The following is an 18,734-nucleotide window of genomic DNA, read 5'->3' as shown; positions in this document are numbered from 1 at the left end:
AAATTATCAATAAAATTTATTTAAAATTATTTAGACTAAATATTTGCTGGTGAATGTAAAATAAATTGGCTACCATTTTAGTAGCATTTCCTTTATTAACAGATGTAGTTTGTAAACAAAGGAACCTTGAGAAACAATAACAAGACATTTTAATTTCATTTCAGCAAAAGCACTTGGAAATTGAAAGAAGTACAAAATGGCTGAAAATGCTGAAAAGTTGGGAAAAATACAAGAATACAGAAAAGGTAATTTAAATAACTTTAATACATTTACCCATAAATGCAGTTAATATTGCTTTCAGTCAAACAAAATAGTTACTGATTTTATTGTCATAGGTTGTATTTGGGTATACGAGCTGCTTCTCTATTGCCTAGAATCTATTCCCCAACTTTTCAGTTCTGGAAACTAAGTTTTATCTGTTCTTCATGTGATGATCAGGCCCTGGTGAACTGATTTATGATTGGCAGTTTTGTTGGAGACTGATTTGTAAACCAGGATATCCATTTATTGATTTATATTTGTTTTATATATGTATGCATATGAGGCGTGTGTGGGAAGGGAGAGAGAGCCCATCCTTCTTAGCATTGAAATAAAATTACCTTCCACATTCTCCCTCAATCAAGAAAAGAAATACAAAACCATTGTAACATATGCATAGTCAAGCAAAACAAATTCCAAATTGATGACATCCCAAAATTCTCAAATTGGTGACATCCAAAAATAATGGGCCTCATCCTGTTCTCTGAGGCCATTTGTAAAAGTATCCTTTCAGGGAAACTGTCTTACTAGTGGCAATGAATACTGAGGCTCAGAGGGGTTAAGTGATTTGTCCAAAGATCACAGAGGGAGAAAGCAGTAGAGCTGGGATCGAAATCCCTTCCTCTGACAGCAGATTCCCTCTATCATACAAGCAGTCCTCTGAGATCATGGAGTTACAGCATCTTAAATAACCTTAAAGATAACTTGTGTAAACCTATGAAGAAGGGTGGTGATAAAACTGACACAAAGGTATTCCTTACTCCTGTGCTGAATATATATGAACCAAAAAACTTACCTAATAATATTCATTAGTTTTCATGGTGATTTGAAGGCATGATTATATTAAATATTAACATTTAACATCCTTTTTATAGAACCATTGAATGGTTTCATATTAATTTCAGTCCTTTCTTACCCTATTATTGAAGGTAAAAGTTGTATCATGGACAGAATTCTGGAAATTGAATCAGGAAGATGTGGATTTAAATTCTTCCTTTGAGACCTACTGACTGTGCAACTCTCATAATCACTTGTCCTCCCAGAGCTTCTGTTTCCTTATCCATAATATGGGGATAATAATACCTGTATTTCCTACCTTGCAGCATCATTGTGAGCTTAAAATGAAGTGATGTATAAAGCATATTGTAAACTGTAAGGCTCTGTGTACTGTAACTATGTATCAGTTATTGTCCCTTTAGTTCATCTGAAATACCTTATTAATATTGTAAATGTCTTTTTATCATTATGAATAATTTATATACCTTCTCTTTATAAACCGGAGGGAAATATTACCTCTTAGGTAATATTGATGGTTGTGAGGGCAATCATTTTGTAAAATATAAAGTGCTACATGAGTAAGCTATTATAATTATTGTTACAACTTGCAGAATGATTAGGAAGCAAACAGAATGAAGGGTATTGATTTATTTAGTGTTTTGAGTATGCCGACAATACTCTAGGGATTTGAAGATCACCTAGAAGGCATGACTTGAATAGATCCTTCATGGAGTATTTGTGGGAAAACATGAAGAATAATCACAGGATGAGAAGACTTGGGAAGAGGTCATTCTTTTTCACTTTCTTTTTACACTGATAGAAATTATGTCTTTTGAAGGATTCAGAAATTCCAAAGTAGCCAAATGTAGAAAGTGTGGAGTCTACTATCTGGAATCTAGGGGGGAAAAAAACCACTTAGAAAAACAAAAATATATGGCACCTTTGGGTTTTGTGGTTTTTAAAATATGTATTATTTATTTGGACATATTTCACAGGAAGTATATAATAGGTAGTAATTTGTGGGACCCTTCCCCTGCCCATTCTGTAGTGTTTTCTTTTGAAAAGACAGGATTCTTTCAGAAGGAGAGAACTGGATAATCTATATTCTTCCCTGATGTGATATGAAAGCAAGCATAGGTTGGAAAAGAGCAAAAAACAAAAATCTAAAAGACATTACTGCAGTTCTGATGAAGGAGATTAGAAAATAGAGCACCTGTGAGAAATTTGGATGGGCAATTATAATTTCAAGAGGTAATGAACATTTTTGGCAACCTGAATATTTGGGGGAGAGAACAAGTCTCATTAATAACTGGATCTGGGTTATTCAGTTAAACTGACCATTTTACAAATAAGATCAAGGTCATTAATTAAGTTCTTGTGTCAGTCAATTGACTTTATTTTATGTCCACAGACTTCATCCCTGTTCCTTTTTAGCACCTCCCAACCCCCAAGCTACTTATAAGTATAGGACATAAAGGAATGACTTGGATAGTACATTTCCATCAATAAGCCATTCATCATCAAATATTATATTGCTTTATATGTCACAGGCACTATGCTATATAAACAACTTCCACTTCTGGAAAAGATAGCCCAAAAAACTCACATTGAACTTTTAGTGAATGGTATCATTTTCATAAGTGATTATGAATTACAGATTTAAAGATTACAGATGATTACGGAGTTAAAAAAAAAGCAGTATTACATAAACAGTGCTTCATGTTGTGAAACTAAGTTCTATAGCAGAGAATATTACTCAGATGTTAGGGTTATGGTTATGGTTAGGGATTGCACCTATAACTTTACTAGTATATTGGTGTATTTATTCACTGGTATATATATAATTAGGGCAATTCTGAGGAGAAGAAACTCCTTCTGCCAGTGTTGAATGGAACCATCTTCTCAATTTTTAGTCTTAGAGATTTGCATAGAGCACTGAGAGTTTAAGTGACTTGCTTAGGGTTGCTGAAGCACTATGTATCAGTGATGGAACTTGAACCCAGGTCTTCCTGGCTTCAAGACCAGCTTACTATCCACTCTACCACAATACTTCACTATCCTCTAGTAATTGTGTTTTAAAGTATCAACAAAATGGCTATATATCTGTTATGGCTAAACAAAGGGTCACTGAAGTGTTTCCTGGTGTTCTCTTTCAAGAAATTTTATATCATGGGGGAGGCTAGGTAGTGCAGTGAGTAGAGCACCAGTCCTGGAGTCAGGAGGACCTGGGTTCGGATCCGGCCTCAGACACTTGGTGTGCGCGCGCGCGCACACACACACACACACACACACACACACACACAAAAGCTAGCTGTGTGACCTTGGGCAAGTCACTTAACCCCAATTGCCTTCCCCCCTCCAAAAAGCAAAAAATAAAAAAAAGAAATTTTATATCATATTAACATATGTATAGGAAATATCTTGGTGGAAAAGATCCTTTAAGGCAGTATTTTGCTGTAAGTAATCAGATGCTTTTTTACAGTTAGCACATAATAAGCACATTTTTTCTCTTATGCTTTTCGGTCAATTATATGCCTTTTATATGTTTTCTGTTATAGAATATCATTTGCCTTCCTTCGTCATACCTTAATCAGAGATACCTGTTATTTGTCAGTTAGTAAACATTTATTAAATGCCTACTATGTACCAGGTATTGTGCTAAATAAATTCTAGGGATACAAATAAGAAAAAGACAGTCATTACCCTCCAGGAGCTTACAGTCTAATGGGAGAAGACAATAGGAAAAAGTAAACTGAAAAGAGTGGAGAGGGGAAGTACTTCAGAATTAGCATGGTATGATAGAGTCCCATCCAGAGGAGAGGGGCAGGTAGCAAAGAAATTCCTGGCCTTTTAACCCTCTTTAAATGTAGGCTGTGGGAGGAGCCTGTTGTTCTGCCCTCTAGCCCTCTTATCAGAGGGTTGTTGGACATTGAGAATACTGGTGAGGTGTGAATACCAAGACTTAGGTTGATGAATTTACTGATAATAAGGTTTCTGGTGGCATGGTGGAGTCCAGTTCATTTGTATTTCACTAGTTCTCAAAGATTTTTTATACATTAGAAAGTGGGCATATATATTATTATTGGTATTATCACACTTGTCTATTTTTGGTAATAAAAATATACCTGATTTTTAAAGGTATAAAACTGGGGAAAGCATTCTTTTTTTTTTGGAGGACAGTTGAGGTTAAGTGACTTGCCCAAGGTCACATGGCTAGGTTTTTGTGTGTGTGTGTGTGTTAAGTGTCTGAAGCTTTATTTGAACTCAGGTCCTGCTGACTTCAGGGCCAGTGCTCTATTCACTGTGCCATCTAGCCGTCCTGAAAACATCCTTTCCACAGGTGTTAACCATTATCACCAATCAAGTATTTGAGTGCCTACTGTGTGCCAGTCACAAGGATACCATCCACCCCCCAAAAAAGAAAACAATCCCAGTTCACATTATACTCTGAAGCAGGAGATAAGTACATATAAAATACATACTGAATAAATGTAAGTTGTATGTATCACATACACACATACATACAGTTGTTTGGGACGGAGAGCGCTAACAGTTGAGAGAATCAGGAGAGCATTCATACAGAAAATGTTTTCTTAAAGGAAGAAAGGGATTCCATGAGGTAAAGATAAGGAGAGAATGTTTCAGACATGACAATTGAAAAGCGCAAAGAAAGGAGATGGAATGTCATGAATGAGGAACTGAGAAAAGGCTGGACCTCAACAAAGTGAAGGATAAGGAGTAAATAATGTCCAGTGAAACTGCCAAGGTAGCTTGGGGCAGAGTTGTGGTGGGCTTTATATTTTATCCTAGAGACAATAGGAAGTCACTAGAGTTGATTGAAGAGACTAATCACACAGTTAGATCAGTACTTAAGGAAAATTACTTTGGTAGTGATAGGTAGAATAGACTAGAATGGTGAGAGACTTGAGGCAAGGAAACCAGTTAGTAGGCAGTAATTTAGGAAAGAGGTGATAAGGACCTGAAGTGGCAGATGTCCAATGTAATGTTTGATTGAAAGATGGATTCCATGTACATAGTGTTATTATCAAATACTATTTGAATAATAAAATATGATGAGCATATCAAATCCTGAAACATTGCAGTACCTCCTAAATGAGATCCATAATTACTCAAAAGAGTTTGACCTAATTGTCCACATAGGAAAAACCAGGTAGATGAAAAATGTTTATTGTCCTATTTGTGCATTTCAATGGACAAACCATACATCTGGTCATCAGTACATATATTTTGGAAAAAATATTATATATGGGTGATGAACTGGGCTCAGAATTGAACGCTGGGAAGAAAGAAGGTTGGGCTGCCTTTGGGAAATTGTGCAGAGCTTTCAATGTACCCAAACTTCTTTTTGAAACAAAGACCCATCAGTTTTCTTAAACTGATATTATGACATTGAGTAGATAACTGAAGAGGTACATAGAGTTGTGGATAAACAATCAAATATTGCCAGTTAGGAATTCTACAGAAAAAGCAATGCAAAGGATGTCATTGGAGAGTTATATGTGTGAGAAAAGATTTGAAGTACTCGTGTAGCAAGAGTTATAACCAGTGAACTTCTCTGCATGCTCCACTAGTATTTGCACTCTAATTGAGGCAGTATAGAACAGTGGAAAGAGATGGCCTCTGAGATTCCCCCCCGCCCCCAACTCTAAATCTTTGATCTTTTGAGCCTATGAAATGTCAAGAGATCCTAGAGGAAAGCCTCTAGCAAATTTGGACATCCTGTGGATGCTTTATAGCATAACACTGGCAGGAGTCCTAAAGGACGAACTATGTTTGCTGCAATAGACGTAACTGGAAAGTCTCCAAATTGATAAAATCACAGCTCTGACAGTTTCATGACTAATTTTTAAGTTAAAGTGTTATCCTTAAAGGCATCTGGTGGTGCAGTGGATAGAGCCTGGAGTTAGGAAGACTCAAGTTCAAATATGGCTTCTGACACTTTGCTGTATGACCCTGTGACATGGCAATGAGAGTGGCACCTACCTTGCAGAGTTGTGAGGATCAAATGAGATAATATTTGTAAAAAGCACATAGCACATTGTCACACATAGTAGGCCTTCTGTGAATGCTTATTCCTTTCTTCCTCTTAATTTACAACTCCCCAAAAGGAAAATTGTTAGTTTTTCAAAAATATATTGGGAATTTAGACAATTCATGTGATTATAGCTTTGATTTAGTTAGATTTCAATTAATCATTAAATGTGACAATAGAAATGAAGGTCCAAAAGATAGCTAACATTTTCCATTTCTTTTGTAACATTAGCCATGTTTTGTTTATCTTTTTGTTAGAAGGCAGTTCAGATGATGATGGCTAGCTAAGTTTCAATGTGCAAGTGTGCAGCTCTGCTGCAGTGTGTGAGACTTTTAAAAAATCTTTAAAATATGAATATTCTTCTGTTTTCTAGGTTCATTTGCCATTTACAGAACTTGTTGGCCATTTATAGTCCTCTCTTAGATTTGTGGTTAATGCAAAGGGTTTATGTATTCTACAAGACTTACCTTTTTATTACTGCCCTTTAATTTTGTCTGCGATTTCCTAGAATTCTATATGTTTTTCCATATTATATGAAGTTATGCTGCAGAGTAGTTAGTCCTTTTTAGCTTGTTTTATAATTTTGGAGGTTTTTGATCTCATCTATCTTATCCAAGACTTGCCTATAATGACCATCTCTTTAAAGCTAATATGTCATTATTAATGAGTTTCTGTGATGTTCATTAAATGGCACAGTTATGGCTAAGGATAATCTAGTTCAGAATTGAATCTAACTCAAAACATAGATGTTGGACCTCTAATTGTTGAAAATTATGTTGTCTCTTATATTCATATGAAGTTTATTAAGTAATTTGCATTTCAGCTCATTAAAAAGATTGTATCAGGACCAGAAAAGGACAGGACAAATGTCCATGCTTAGCATCTACACTTGCAAATTCATAAAGTATCTCTTGTAATGTTCATAGGATTATGTAACTATTCTTCTTTACTCTATATATATTTATGAAAGTATCTATGTAAGCTGTAAAGATGGACTCCATTAGCCTAACCTAATAGCAACTCAGACTAATGCATTCTCCATTAAGAAAGATTTTAATGGAACTGTCTTCTTTGATATATAATTTTAAAGCAGTATTCTCTATAATGACAGTAGCTTTAGGTGGTGTACATATTATTTAGTGTAAAATATGATGCACTTTCTAAGAGAATTACCTCCTCTAATTTATCCTATAAACTTAAGTTTTAAAAAGTGATTTAAGAAAAAGAAGTTACTATATATTTCTCTTCTCCAAAAGAGATATATTTTTTTCTCACCAACTCTTTACTCACACAATAATAATATAGTGAAATTCTTGATGTCTTAAATATAAATGTAGGAGTAAAGATTTTAATTTTTAGAGTACAAATTTTAATAATAGTTTCCATTTGGGTTGTTTGAAAGTGACATATGTGTAGCCTCATGATGAGCAAAAGCATATCTGTAGTGATATTTGTTTGGTGGTATAAAAATACTAATCTTACAGTCAGAAAATGCAAGTTTGAGTTCTGGTTCAGATAATTATCATTTGGATAATTTTGTAGACGTTATTTTATTCCTCTAAACCTCATTTCCCCATCTCTGAAATGAGAACAACAGTTTTATTACCTAACAGGATTATTTTAAGGAAAGCACATTATACATATTAAAATACATAAAAATGTAAGTTGCTGTTTGTGTAGCATCGAATGAAAGGTTCTGTGGAAATCGTAATTTCCCTTGTGTTTTCACTACTCAGCAGTGTTTTTTTAACTAGTTTTAATATTCATTCAATAAATTGTCAAATATTTCAACAGAGTCAAGGGGACTAAAGTCTTGAGAAACCAGTAAAGATAACAGAAGCAGTATAGCCCACTGCTCTCCCATAACTACTCTAACAAAGACTTAGAGATGTGACTATATGATGTCATGATCAGAAAATCTAAGGAAAAAAAATTGAAGTGAGTTATTTTTTCTAGTTGAGATTGATATAGGAAGACAGACTGAGGTATGTGGGCACTAGAGAATTGACCTAGTCAGACCTTGTGTGTACTACACAAGAAGTGAGTAGGGATATAGCACAGTTAAGTAGGACAGTATTTAGGAAGGAACAGGAAAAAGCCAACTGACAATGCTATCACATTGATCCTAGAGTTAGGTTACAGATCTATCATGGACTACAGAAGGACCTCCATACCAGGGTAAGGAGCATAATGGGCTTAAAGGCAAGGAGTGAGAACAGAATGAATGTCTGACCTTGGCCAGAGCTATCCCTGAGGTCCTTGAAGGATCCGGAACTCAGTACCCCCAAGAAAATAGCAATAGGACCCAAGAGGCTATAGCTCAGGCCAAAAAAGACCTTGACATTCCTTCTAGAATTACACAGACCCTGACCCTAACACAGAGTCCTAATTTGAGAAGCAATGATGGAAAAATGAGTGAATAAAAAAAGACCAATAATAAAGGGCTATGGTGGAGCCAGAGGAAACCCAAAATACAAGAACAAGAAAATAATTCCACAACATCTCCAAGCAAATCCTTAAGAAAAACATGGTTTGATTACAAGGTCAACTAGAAATTCTGGAAGAAATGAAGGGAGACTTTAAAAATTATGTTGTAAATGAAATGAGATTTCCTGAGGTAAGAGTAGGAAAAGAAAGGAGACCACTAAAGGAAAGACTTGAAAAGCATATTAACAACATAGTACAAGAGGCACAAAACCTTAGTCAAGTAACAGACTACCTGAAAATTCAAATGAAACAACAGAAGATAAAGAGCTCCATGATAAAAAAATAAATATGAAAAGAAAATCAAATGACTGAAAATAGAAGAAAATATAAAATAATTCATATTTTAATAAAGGTCAAGGAAAAAACAATCTAAGTATCATTGGATTACTTGAAAACCATGAAAACGCTTCTGCTCCCCAAACCTGAATACTGTATTTCAAGAAAATTAATCAAGACATATTTGAAACCAAGGGAAAGGTGGAATGAGAGTCTATTGGTCAACTCCTGAAAGATACCTCAAAATGATAACTACTCAGGAGTGCAATAGCCAAGATTCAGAGTTTCTGAAGTTGCAAAGCATCCAGAAACAGAAGCGTTCAAGCATCAAGGAACCACATTCAGAATCACACAGTTTGGCAGCTTCCACTGTAAGGAAGAAGAGCACTTTGGAATATTGATATTCTAAAAGACAAAAGATGGAAGCTAATAACTAAGAATAATTTATGCAGCAAAATGGGAAAATGAACTTTTAAAGGAATAGAAGAATTTGAAGCATTCTTGATGAAAAGGCCAAAGCAGAGTAGGATTTTGAAATACAAATTTGAGAATCAAGAGAAATCAAGAAAAAAATGATGAAAGCAAACAGTCACAAGAGACTAACTAGAACATGAATTAAATGTTTGCATCCTAATAAAAGTGATGATAGCGAGTGTCCCCTCAACTCTGTTGACATCACAGTCATGGGAGGAATTAAATAAGATACAAGACCTGGAAATGCTTTTGTTTTACTTTGATGAACTTAAAAGCAGAAAGGGAAGGGAAGGAAAAAAGAATACACTAGGGGAAAAAGGAGGGAGAGGGGTGAGGGCACATGTCACATATTTAGGGTGCACTAGCAGAAAACTGCAAACAGAGAATGGGATGGCAGGAACAGGCAACCTCATTTTCATCTGATAGGGTCAAAATGGAGTAAAATACACACATAAATTTTAGTTAAATGTATTTTAAACATGCATTTAAAAGAGGGGAGAAGGAATATAGGTTTGGGGAAGGATTAGTTACAAGCAAAACAAAAGCTAACCTTGAAGGGAGCTTTGTAAAGAAGGGTTTAAAAGGAAAGAAAGGTTGAAAGTTTGTGACTGAGCCCTGGTCAGTTGAAAAAAAGGGGCAGGGGAACAGAGCAGATTACATTGAACATAGGTCACTTGTACACAGTATGTCTTGAAAAAATTGCATGTAAATTAAAACTTTTTAAGATCCTCAGGATACTGTTAACTTAGCTTCATGAAGTAGTGCAGCCTTGTTTTCTTTAGTGTCATTTTGTAATCATGTTGTTAATGCTTGGTATAACCAGGTGCTGTCGAGGGCTAAGAAGTGCCTTGGTAATGGTTGTTCAACTCATCATCCATTTAGAACATCTTATTACAATGTTGCCATGGAACTAAGTGCTTAGTAGAGCTGAAATTCTGGCAGGTTCTTCCAGGTTTTGAGTATGGCAGACCCTAGCAATACACTCAGTCTGTTTTCTAAGTACCACCCACGTTAAGTACATAAAGGCTTACCACCAGAAGACTGACCACTTGCACTTTGTCCATGGCAGCTTAACAAAACAGAGACTCCAAAATGCTTGTTTGTCGTCCTGTGCCACGTACTTCAGTTTCTGCAGTGATGCTTACAGAGTTGTGAGAAAGGGGCAAGAGGGTCCAGTCATATTCCTAACCCTGTTCTTTGTCTTAACTTCCCACACCATCACCCTTTCACTGAGTACACCCTCCTCCCTTCTTCTTCCTATTGACACTTTGGTAAATGAGTTCAACTCTACATTGCCTTCTTCTCATGTCCCTTGCCCCTTTATTCTTTTATCTATCTTTTTTTGTATTATTCCCACATCTGCTGCCTTTGCACCTATTCCTTTAGATTCATGTTATTTATGTCATTATAGACAATTTACACTCACCATAAATGGCTGTTGCCCTCTGGGTAGCCCACAACATTAAGTCTTTTCAGATTATGTGGTATTTTATGACTTGTAGCCTTACAAAACTGTGAGAATATGGTTTACAGAAATAAGAACTTTTGTTTAACATGCACATAGTAGGTGCTTAACAAATACTTTTGGAATTGATAAATCCTATAGATCATTAGTTCAATTACTGAAGATACTAAAACTTGAATTTAACTGCTTTTAATTTAATTGTTTTAAGCTTTTAAATTTGTGAAAAAATTTTATGAGGAGAATGCAGAGGTTGAGGAAGAGTCATTTCTGGTCAATTTAAAAGGCATAGAAGTTGACAATAATGTGTGTCAGATTTTACTTCTAAAACAATTACCCTTTTTTTCTCCAGCACATTCGGTACTGATGTTATAGGGAGAGGATAGACGTGTTTTCATTGATATAGGGAATTCCTATTTGAGGAAACTCCTTGGGTACAAATTCTGGTTGATGCTTTCTCTGTAACTTAAGAGTTTTGAGGGTTGTTGAGAGGACTGAGAGGTGTAGTCATTTGCTTCAGTTGCCTCCCTAGTGTGTTTCATAGGGAAAATTCCAACCCAGGTCTTCCTAGCTTCAAGTCAGTTCATTGTCCATTATTTCATGGCTGTCCTTACTTTTCTTAATATTTATCTATAATTAAGATCTTTTTTTTGGTACACAAATAGAATGAAGAAAAAAAAAGTGAAGTTCTCCTGAATTACCTGGCCAAGAATTAGAAGAGAAGGGAAATTTGAAAAGTGGGCAAAGAAAGAACAATAGAACAGAAGTTAGGAAAGACAGCCTCTGTACTGATTTACTTTGTGTGCTGTGTGATCTCAGATTATTCACCACCTCTCTGAGACTCAGTTTTTTTAATCTATAAAATGAGAAGATACAGGATTAGATGACCTCTAGTATCCCTTCTAACTGTGAAAGTTTATAATTCTGTCTTACAGTTACTAATGGTGGCCCTGTGAACCTGCCTACAGGGACAGATTGGTTTTTCTGTCTAGTTAAAGCATCTCTGGGGCTAGAAAGAAGAACTATAAAAACATGTCACTGAGTTGGTTGTTAATATTGTAAATTACCAATAAAAATTTTGCATTCTGAATTTAGGAAAAATTTTAGACTTTTATGCGTTGTAAAATTTAATTCCTTTTCTTTTGATTAGTTTCATAGGAGAATTTACAAAGGAATTCCACTTCAGCTCAGAGGGGAAGTCTGGTCTTTATTACTTGAGATTCCTAAAATGAAAGAAGAAACAAGAGACCTTTACAATGTGAGTATATTAAATTAGTTTTAATTAAATTAAAATGTTTAAAAATAATTTATTTCAGATATCAAAACCCTTCCCCCAAAACTAAAGAAAAAACCCTAAAACATTTATAGGCTTACATGTGGATTTTTTTTGCCCTATTTAATAGGTATGTCCTGAATTTCAGACAAAAATTTTAGTATTTTTTTCTGATTTCAGTGAATCAATAGCCAAAGCTCTTTCATTACAAGTAACTTACAATGATAAGTCAATACTGAGGCATATTTTTAGGGAAAAAAGTCAATAAAATTACTGTGAAGCTGTGATATTAAAAATCTTTTCTGAAGTATCGAAAAATAGTTTAATAGACTATTTATCATTATTTGTTTTTATTTATCTGGCCGTTTTCTTTTTCAACATAGAAATTGGAGGTTCCCTTTAACCTATTCTCTCTAGTTTAACTTTATAACCCCTTAATTAAACTGTGACTTGATATTCCAGATAATTCTCTTCTACATTAACTGACTTGGTGAATAAAATTTCCTTTATCATATTCCAGAAAACTCCTTTTGAAACACAAGTTATATACCTTGTCTTAAACGATAGTAGACCCATGGGAACTTTAGCCAAGTATTATGTGAAAACAGTACAGTATCAAAGTATCTCAAAATCCCAGGTTTAGAAAGCAACCTTTCATATAAATGACATCATATAGAATACATTTAATAGAAACATGAAGGAGAAAAGGGAAAAGTTTGAAATTGAAACACAAAATCCCTAGCCAAAGGGAATTGTGAAGTGAAATGCCAATTCAGTATTCTTGGTTCGCTCTCTAGTATGTAAATAATAATCCATCAAGATTTAGATTAGGAAGCCCTAAAAGTTATAATTATCCTAATTTATAGAACTGTTCATATTTGTATAACCGCAGGGTGTGCTGTTGTTGTTTAGTCATTGAGTTGTGTCTGACTCTTTGTGACATCATTGTGGACCATTCTGTCCATTGTGTTTTCTTGGCAAAGATACAGAAGCAGTTTGCCATTTCCTTATCCAGTGGATTAAGGCAAGCAAAGGTTAAGTGACTTGCCGAGGGTAAGCATCTAGTAAGTGTCTGAGATCACGTTTCAACATCAGGTCATTCTCACTCTAGGCCCAAAGTTCTTTCCACTGAGCCACCTAGTTCCCTCCTAGGCAAACAGGTTAAATGACTTTTCCAACATCACACGACTAGTAAATATCTGAGGCTGGATTTGAACTCAGGACTTTCTGAGTCCAGGCCCAGCATTCTGTTTACTGAGCTATTTAACTGTCTCATAACCTCAGGGTACTGAAAATTAATTTCGAAAAACCTTTCCTTGGTAGAGAGCAGTTAAGTAGACATTTCCTACATTTACTATCAAGCTACCTTTCAAATTTCAGATACTTTGATGATTTTAAACTGATCATTGGTTTTTAAAAATTATTTATTTAAGAACTAACATTCAAAATTAAAGTATGCCTCAGAATAAAACAGATGTAATGTTTAATTATAGATAGAAGCATTATACTTCATATACTTACTTATTTATATACCTGTCAATAAGGCCAAAAGATGTTTAATTGGCAACATAAAGAGAAATTATTAATTCTTTCCATAAAGCAATATAGTTTAGGTAATATGTATCCTATTTTTCTGCTCTAAGTTTTATTCATCATGAAAGAGCTATTGGTATAATAATGCAGCATATTTTTCTTAACAAGCTTAAAGCAATTCAAAGTATTAGACCTACAGTGTACAATTCCAGAATTTCTGTATTACGGTACAAGTAGACTATTTAATTAATTGTAATGAAGGGAGAAAAGTAATCCTATAGGTAACATGCTAGTGAGTAAAAACTGTGATTTTCAGTTATATTTTTGCTGATTTTATCATTTTAGACTAAAAATCTCTAAAGCTTACATTCTTGAATTTGACTAATAAAAGGAAAATATAACTAAGCTGGTTTTAGAAAAAAATTTTTTTCCTTGAGTTTTTTGAAATGTAAACTATAACTACCAATGGAAATAAGTAATGAATCATAGAGTAAATTTTTTTTAAGTTCAAAAAATATAAAAACCTTAGGATTTAACAAAGTAGAAACAAATGAATTTTTTTTAATTGCAAAAATGTGTTTGCTCTGCATTTTCCAATTCTGGGACTTTTCTTTTTTTTGCCTTTTTTTTTTGGAGGGCAGTTGGGGTTGTGACTTGCCCAAGGTCACACAGCTAGTTTTTGTGTTAAGTGTCTGAGGCTGGATTTGAACTCAGGTTCTCCTGACTCTAGGGCCGGTGCTCTATTCACTACGCCACCTAGCCGCCCCTTCTTTCCTTTTTTTAAAGTTATAGTTGACATGTATATAGTTCTGTTTCTGCTGACTTCACATTTCACTACTTAAAGTTTTTTTTTTAAACTATTCCTCTATGAAAGTTTTTGTTTTCAACACTACTTCCCTTGTTGTCCTCTCTGAGCTCCCAACTTGGTATGTAACACTCCAGGAATTCCCTCTAAAGGAATGTAATGTAGCATGTATTGTTTTTTGAGCTTCAAAATGAAAAAGTTTCTTTTCTTTGACCTTAAAATGTTTATCTAAGTCATGTATGCACTTGATTCCCAATCTGAGAAAACCTAATTCTCAGGATTTCTGAGCCATCTATCCTTACAAAAATTATTTATTGAGCACCTACTATGTGCAATTATCATTACGTAACATTGTTTTTAAAAAACACCTTAAACAGAGCTTTGCATTTATGCCTATTATCTTATGTTAGCAAGATAATTTTGGCACCTTTTTGTATATTTTATTTTTATATCACTTAGATTTCCCTCTGAGCCATCATTTTAAGGCAAATGATTTTTTAAAAATGAGGAAGAGGAAGAAAGGGGAAAAAATAAATAAGTACATTAATACATTGAAAAAAATATTCAGTATTCTGTGCCTAAGAACCCCATCCTCTGTAAAAAAGAGTATGGGGGGGGGAACGTGTCTTCTTATATCTCTTTTTTGAATCCAAGCTTGTTTTTTTTTTTAAACTGGAGCATTCATTTTCAATTGTTTTATGACTGCATTTACCTTTTTTTAAAAAAATTTTGTCTCTCTCTCTCTGTATACACACACACACACACACACACATCATTGCTTTCCTTGTTCTTAGTTCACTTTGCATCAGTTCATGTAAGTCCTTGCTTTTTTCACAGTTGTCATAGTTGCTTAATATTCCATTATATCCTTGTACTGCAGTTAGTTCGTCATTTCCCAATCCATGGGCATCTGCTTTGTTTCTAATTTTTTGCTGCTCCAGTAAGTGCTGCTGTAAATATGAAGGTACACATAGATCTTTTTTTTTTGTCAGTGATATCCTTGAGGTATACATCTAGCTACAGGATCTCTGAGTCGGAGGGTATGGACATTTTAGCCACTTTATTTGAATGACTAACAAATCACTTTCCAAAATGATTGTATTAATTCACAATCTCACTGCCAGTGCATTAATTAATATGGCTTTCTTTTCATAGTCATTCCTTCCATCATTGATTATGCCCCTATTTTGTCATCTTTGTCAGTTTGCTTAGTGTAAGGTGAAAAATCAGGGTTGGTCCTATGTGCATTTTTCTTATTGTTAATGATTTGGAGTATTCTTTCATATGATTGTTAACAGTTTGTACTTCGTATGAGAACATAATTTTGACTCTTAATTATATTATTCTTCACCTTAGCTATCCCTCCCAGCTTTGTGTCCCTTGCAGATTTTAGAAGTATATGTTCATTTAAGCCATTGGTAAAAATTATTTAATTGTGCAGTGCTAAGGTAGTGGTAATGGTCCAAAGTGTTTTGTGAAACTTAAAGCAAAATATTTTGAGTTACAATTATTGTACATTAACAACATTTGCATATGTGATTCTGCCTGAAGCTTACATTTCTCCATCTTGTCCACAACGATGTCACTAGAGACTCTGTCAAATGTCTGCTAAAATAAAAATATGCTTTATCAATTAGTAGATTCTCATATCTACTAATCTAGTGATCCTTTCTAAAAGAGGAATTAAGTTAATTTGTCACTGCTTGTTTCCTATCACTTCTATATCTAATTTTCTTTCTCATACTCATACATGTACCTGCTGATAATTTCCTTTTTTCTCAAGTGCTTTCTTTGACCCCCATCATTTCCACTTGTATTTCCTATGCGTATACTTTCTCCAGGAATGCATTCATTTTCTTACAGGTCTCATAGGTTCATAAATTTAGAGGTGAAAAGGAATTTAGAGGCCATCTGGTCCTCTCATTTTACAGATGAGGAAATCGAATCTAAGTTTAAGTGACATAAACATTGTTACACAGTGTCCGAGTTGGAATTTTAACTTAGGTCTTCTTCCTGATCCCAAGTCCAGCACTCTTTATCACTATACCACCCTGCCTCTTATTCTCCATTTTTGTATTTTTAGTACCTAACACAGTATTCAGCATGTAGTGTATACCTCAATATTTGTTGAATTTTAGTTACTTGTATTGCCTCCTCTGGCTTCTAAGATGAAATTTTCAGCAAGTCTAGTAAAGCATTTATCAAGTGATCTACTTTTTTTGGAATGAGATTTTTTTTTGCAGATGTCAAGATTGTAAAAGTATCTCATCAATACTGTATGCTACCTTTTTGATGTTTTGCCAATTGATCTTAGGAAAGCATCATCCATGTCCATTTTCTGGGTATCCTGTCATATGTCTTACAAAAAAAAAAGCATCAGCTATTCCCCTATCTCAAATGTTTTCTCCTTCTTACCTCCTTTAGACTTAAACAAAAAAACCCCCAAAATACATCCTTCCATCATCAGGTTCATTTTGAGTCCGAAGTTTTGATGATAACTCTATAATCAAATTTATCTTCTTGTGTTAACTTTTCACTTTCACTTTAATCCCTTAAACTCTCTTTTGTTTGCTATTTACTTAGGCATCTTAGGCTGTAAATATTGGTCTTGACCTAATTCCTTATTATTTTTACCTGTGGATTACTCTGCATTACCTCCGTTGCTTTGGTGCTTTTATACAACACACCTATTGTACTTCATAGCAGTATATGGTTTTAATATTGTATGGTTTTATCAGAAAATTTTTTTCCTCCCCTTCAGATTATAGTTTCAGTTTACCAGATTGGTTTGAGAAATGGGCCAAATACATCCTTTCCAGTATTTATAAGTTTGTATGTAAGTTATCATGATAATAACCAGAATCACTTTATCTATGACCTAAGTAGTCAGCTGTTTAAGAAACTAATAGGGACATCAGTTGACACCAAATAATGAATTCTCAGATTAATAAAAAAATTCATTTTATTTTTTTTATGAAATTTCTTAAAACCGTGAAGACTTTTATTTAAAATTGCATGATTGTTCCTTTTCTTTTTCAGAAACTAAAACATCGAGCACGAGGTTGTTCACCTGATATCAGACAAATTGATCTTGATGTCAATCGCACATATAGGGACCACATTATGTTTAGAGACAGATATGGTGTGAAGTAAGTAAATTTGAATATTGTGTAATATAAGTTAGAATCTGAATAAAGACTTAATATAGTATATTTTACTTCGAACCTGAGTCCTCAAAGGGTCCCATGTATCCTATTGGGTAAGGTTTTTAATTTTCGAGTTTGAGAACATTTAAAGCCTTGTCATTTGAAACTGAAACTTAGTGTCTGATTTAATTTACTACTCTACTCATTTAGTAAGTAATAAGAGATTAGTTTAAAAAAATAATTTTTGATGTGAGAATTCTCTATAAGATAGCTTTTTAGGATGAAATTACTTTTGAAATACCTTTCAAGGACTGTGCTAATGCCATATATCTCTAAATTATAATGGAACTCTAGTGGCCTTGGGGCTAAAGAAAATTAGTCTAAGTATAAAGAAAATCCTGAAACAAAAAAATAAGAATGATCATCTTCATGGGCTCAGTCTTAGTATTGTGTAATACTTGCTATTCTGAGACAAGTAATTTCTATGAGAGGCAGCATAATATAAAGAAAAAAATCACACAACTTGGAATCAGAAGACTTGGGTTCAAATTCTGCCTCTGCCACTTATTAGCAGTGTGATCTGGCAAATCACTTGACTTAACCCAACCCAACCTCATTTTACTTGTTGATAAGATGAGAGTAATTATACTTAGACTGTCTATGTCATAGGACTTTCTATGAGGATCAAGTGACATAATGTATGTAAAGTATGTCGTAAAGTTCTAAATTTTATAAAAAATACCTGTGGTGCAGTTCAGCAAAGCTATGAAAGCATTTTTCCAGTTTCTCTTGAAATAATGTGTCGTGTTGAAGTAGTTTTAAGTATGACAGGAAAGGAATTGCTAAAAACTACTATAGAAATCCCTGCATGAATTTTTCCATCAGATGGTAGCATGTCTAATTCTATACAGTCCGATTTTGTATCGAGCCCACTTATAACCATATAGTTTTACCTGATAGGGCTAAGGGCTGTGTAAGAGGGAATCTGTTTCATAGAAAATTAACTTCATTTTAAAAATTAAAACAAATTCAATAACTGAATTATGTTTCATATAACTGTTCTTTTACCTCTAGGCAACAATCCTTATTCCATGTTCTAGCTGCATATTCTATTTATAATACGGTAAGATCATTTTATATATAGTCCCATGTTTTATCTTTTTTTTCCCTCATTATGTTGTTTGAGAATT

At 34.2% G+C, this 18,734-nt stretch overlaps 1 protein-coding gene across 7 annotated transcripts in view; it reads left to right on the top strand.

The window, feature by feature from the left end:
* LOC138175982 (USP6 N-terminal-like protein) overlaps positions 1–18,734 on the top strand; it is a 202,750-nt gene that overhangs the window by 145,844 nt on the left and 38,172 nt on the right. For all 7 annotated transcript variants that reach the window (XM_069106635.1, XM_069106633.1, XM_069106636.1 and 4 more), the window contains 4 exons: positions 165–245; positions 11,938–12,045; positions 17,438–17,547; positions 18,619–18,667. In XM_069106635.1, the coding sequence (XP_068962736.1) occupies positions 165–245; positions 11,938–12,045; positions 17,438–17,547; positions 18,619–18,667 (348 nt within the window). The remainder of the gene's footprint in view (positions 1–164; positions 246–11,937; positions 12,046–17,437; positions 17,548–18,618; positions 18,668–18,734) is intronic.

This window comes from Petaurus breviceps, unplaced genomic scaffold (assembly GCF_028583685.1).
Source record: "Petaurus breviceps papuanus isolate PSGF00001 unplaced genomic scaffold, PetGlider_PUasm1.0 80, whole genome shotgun sequence".
NCBI classification, from domain to species: domain Eukaryota; kingdom Metazoa; phylum Chordata; class Mammalia; order Diprotodontia; family Petauridae; genus Petaurus; species Petaurus breviceps.
The sequence above is the reverse complement of the archived record's forward strand: the minus strand, read 5'-3'. Positions and strand labels throughout refer to the sequence as shown.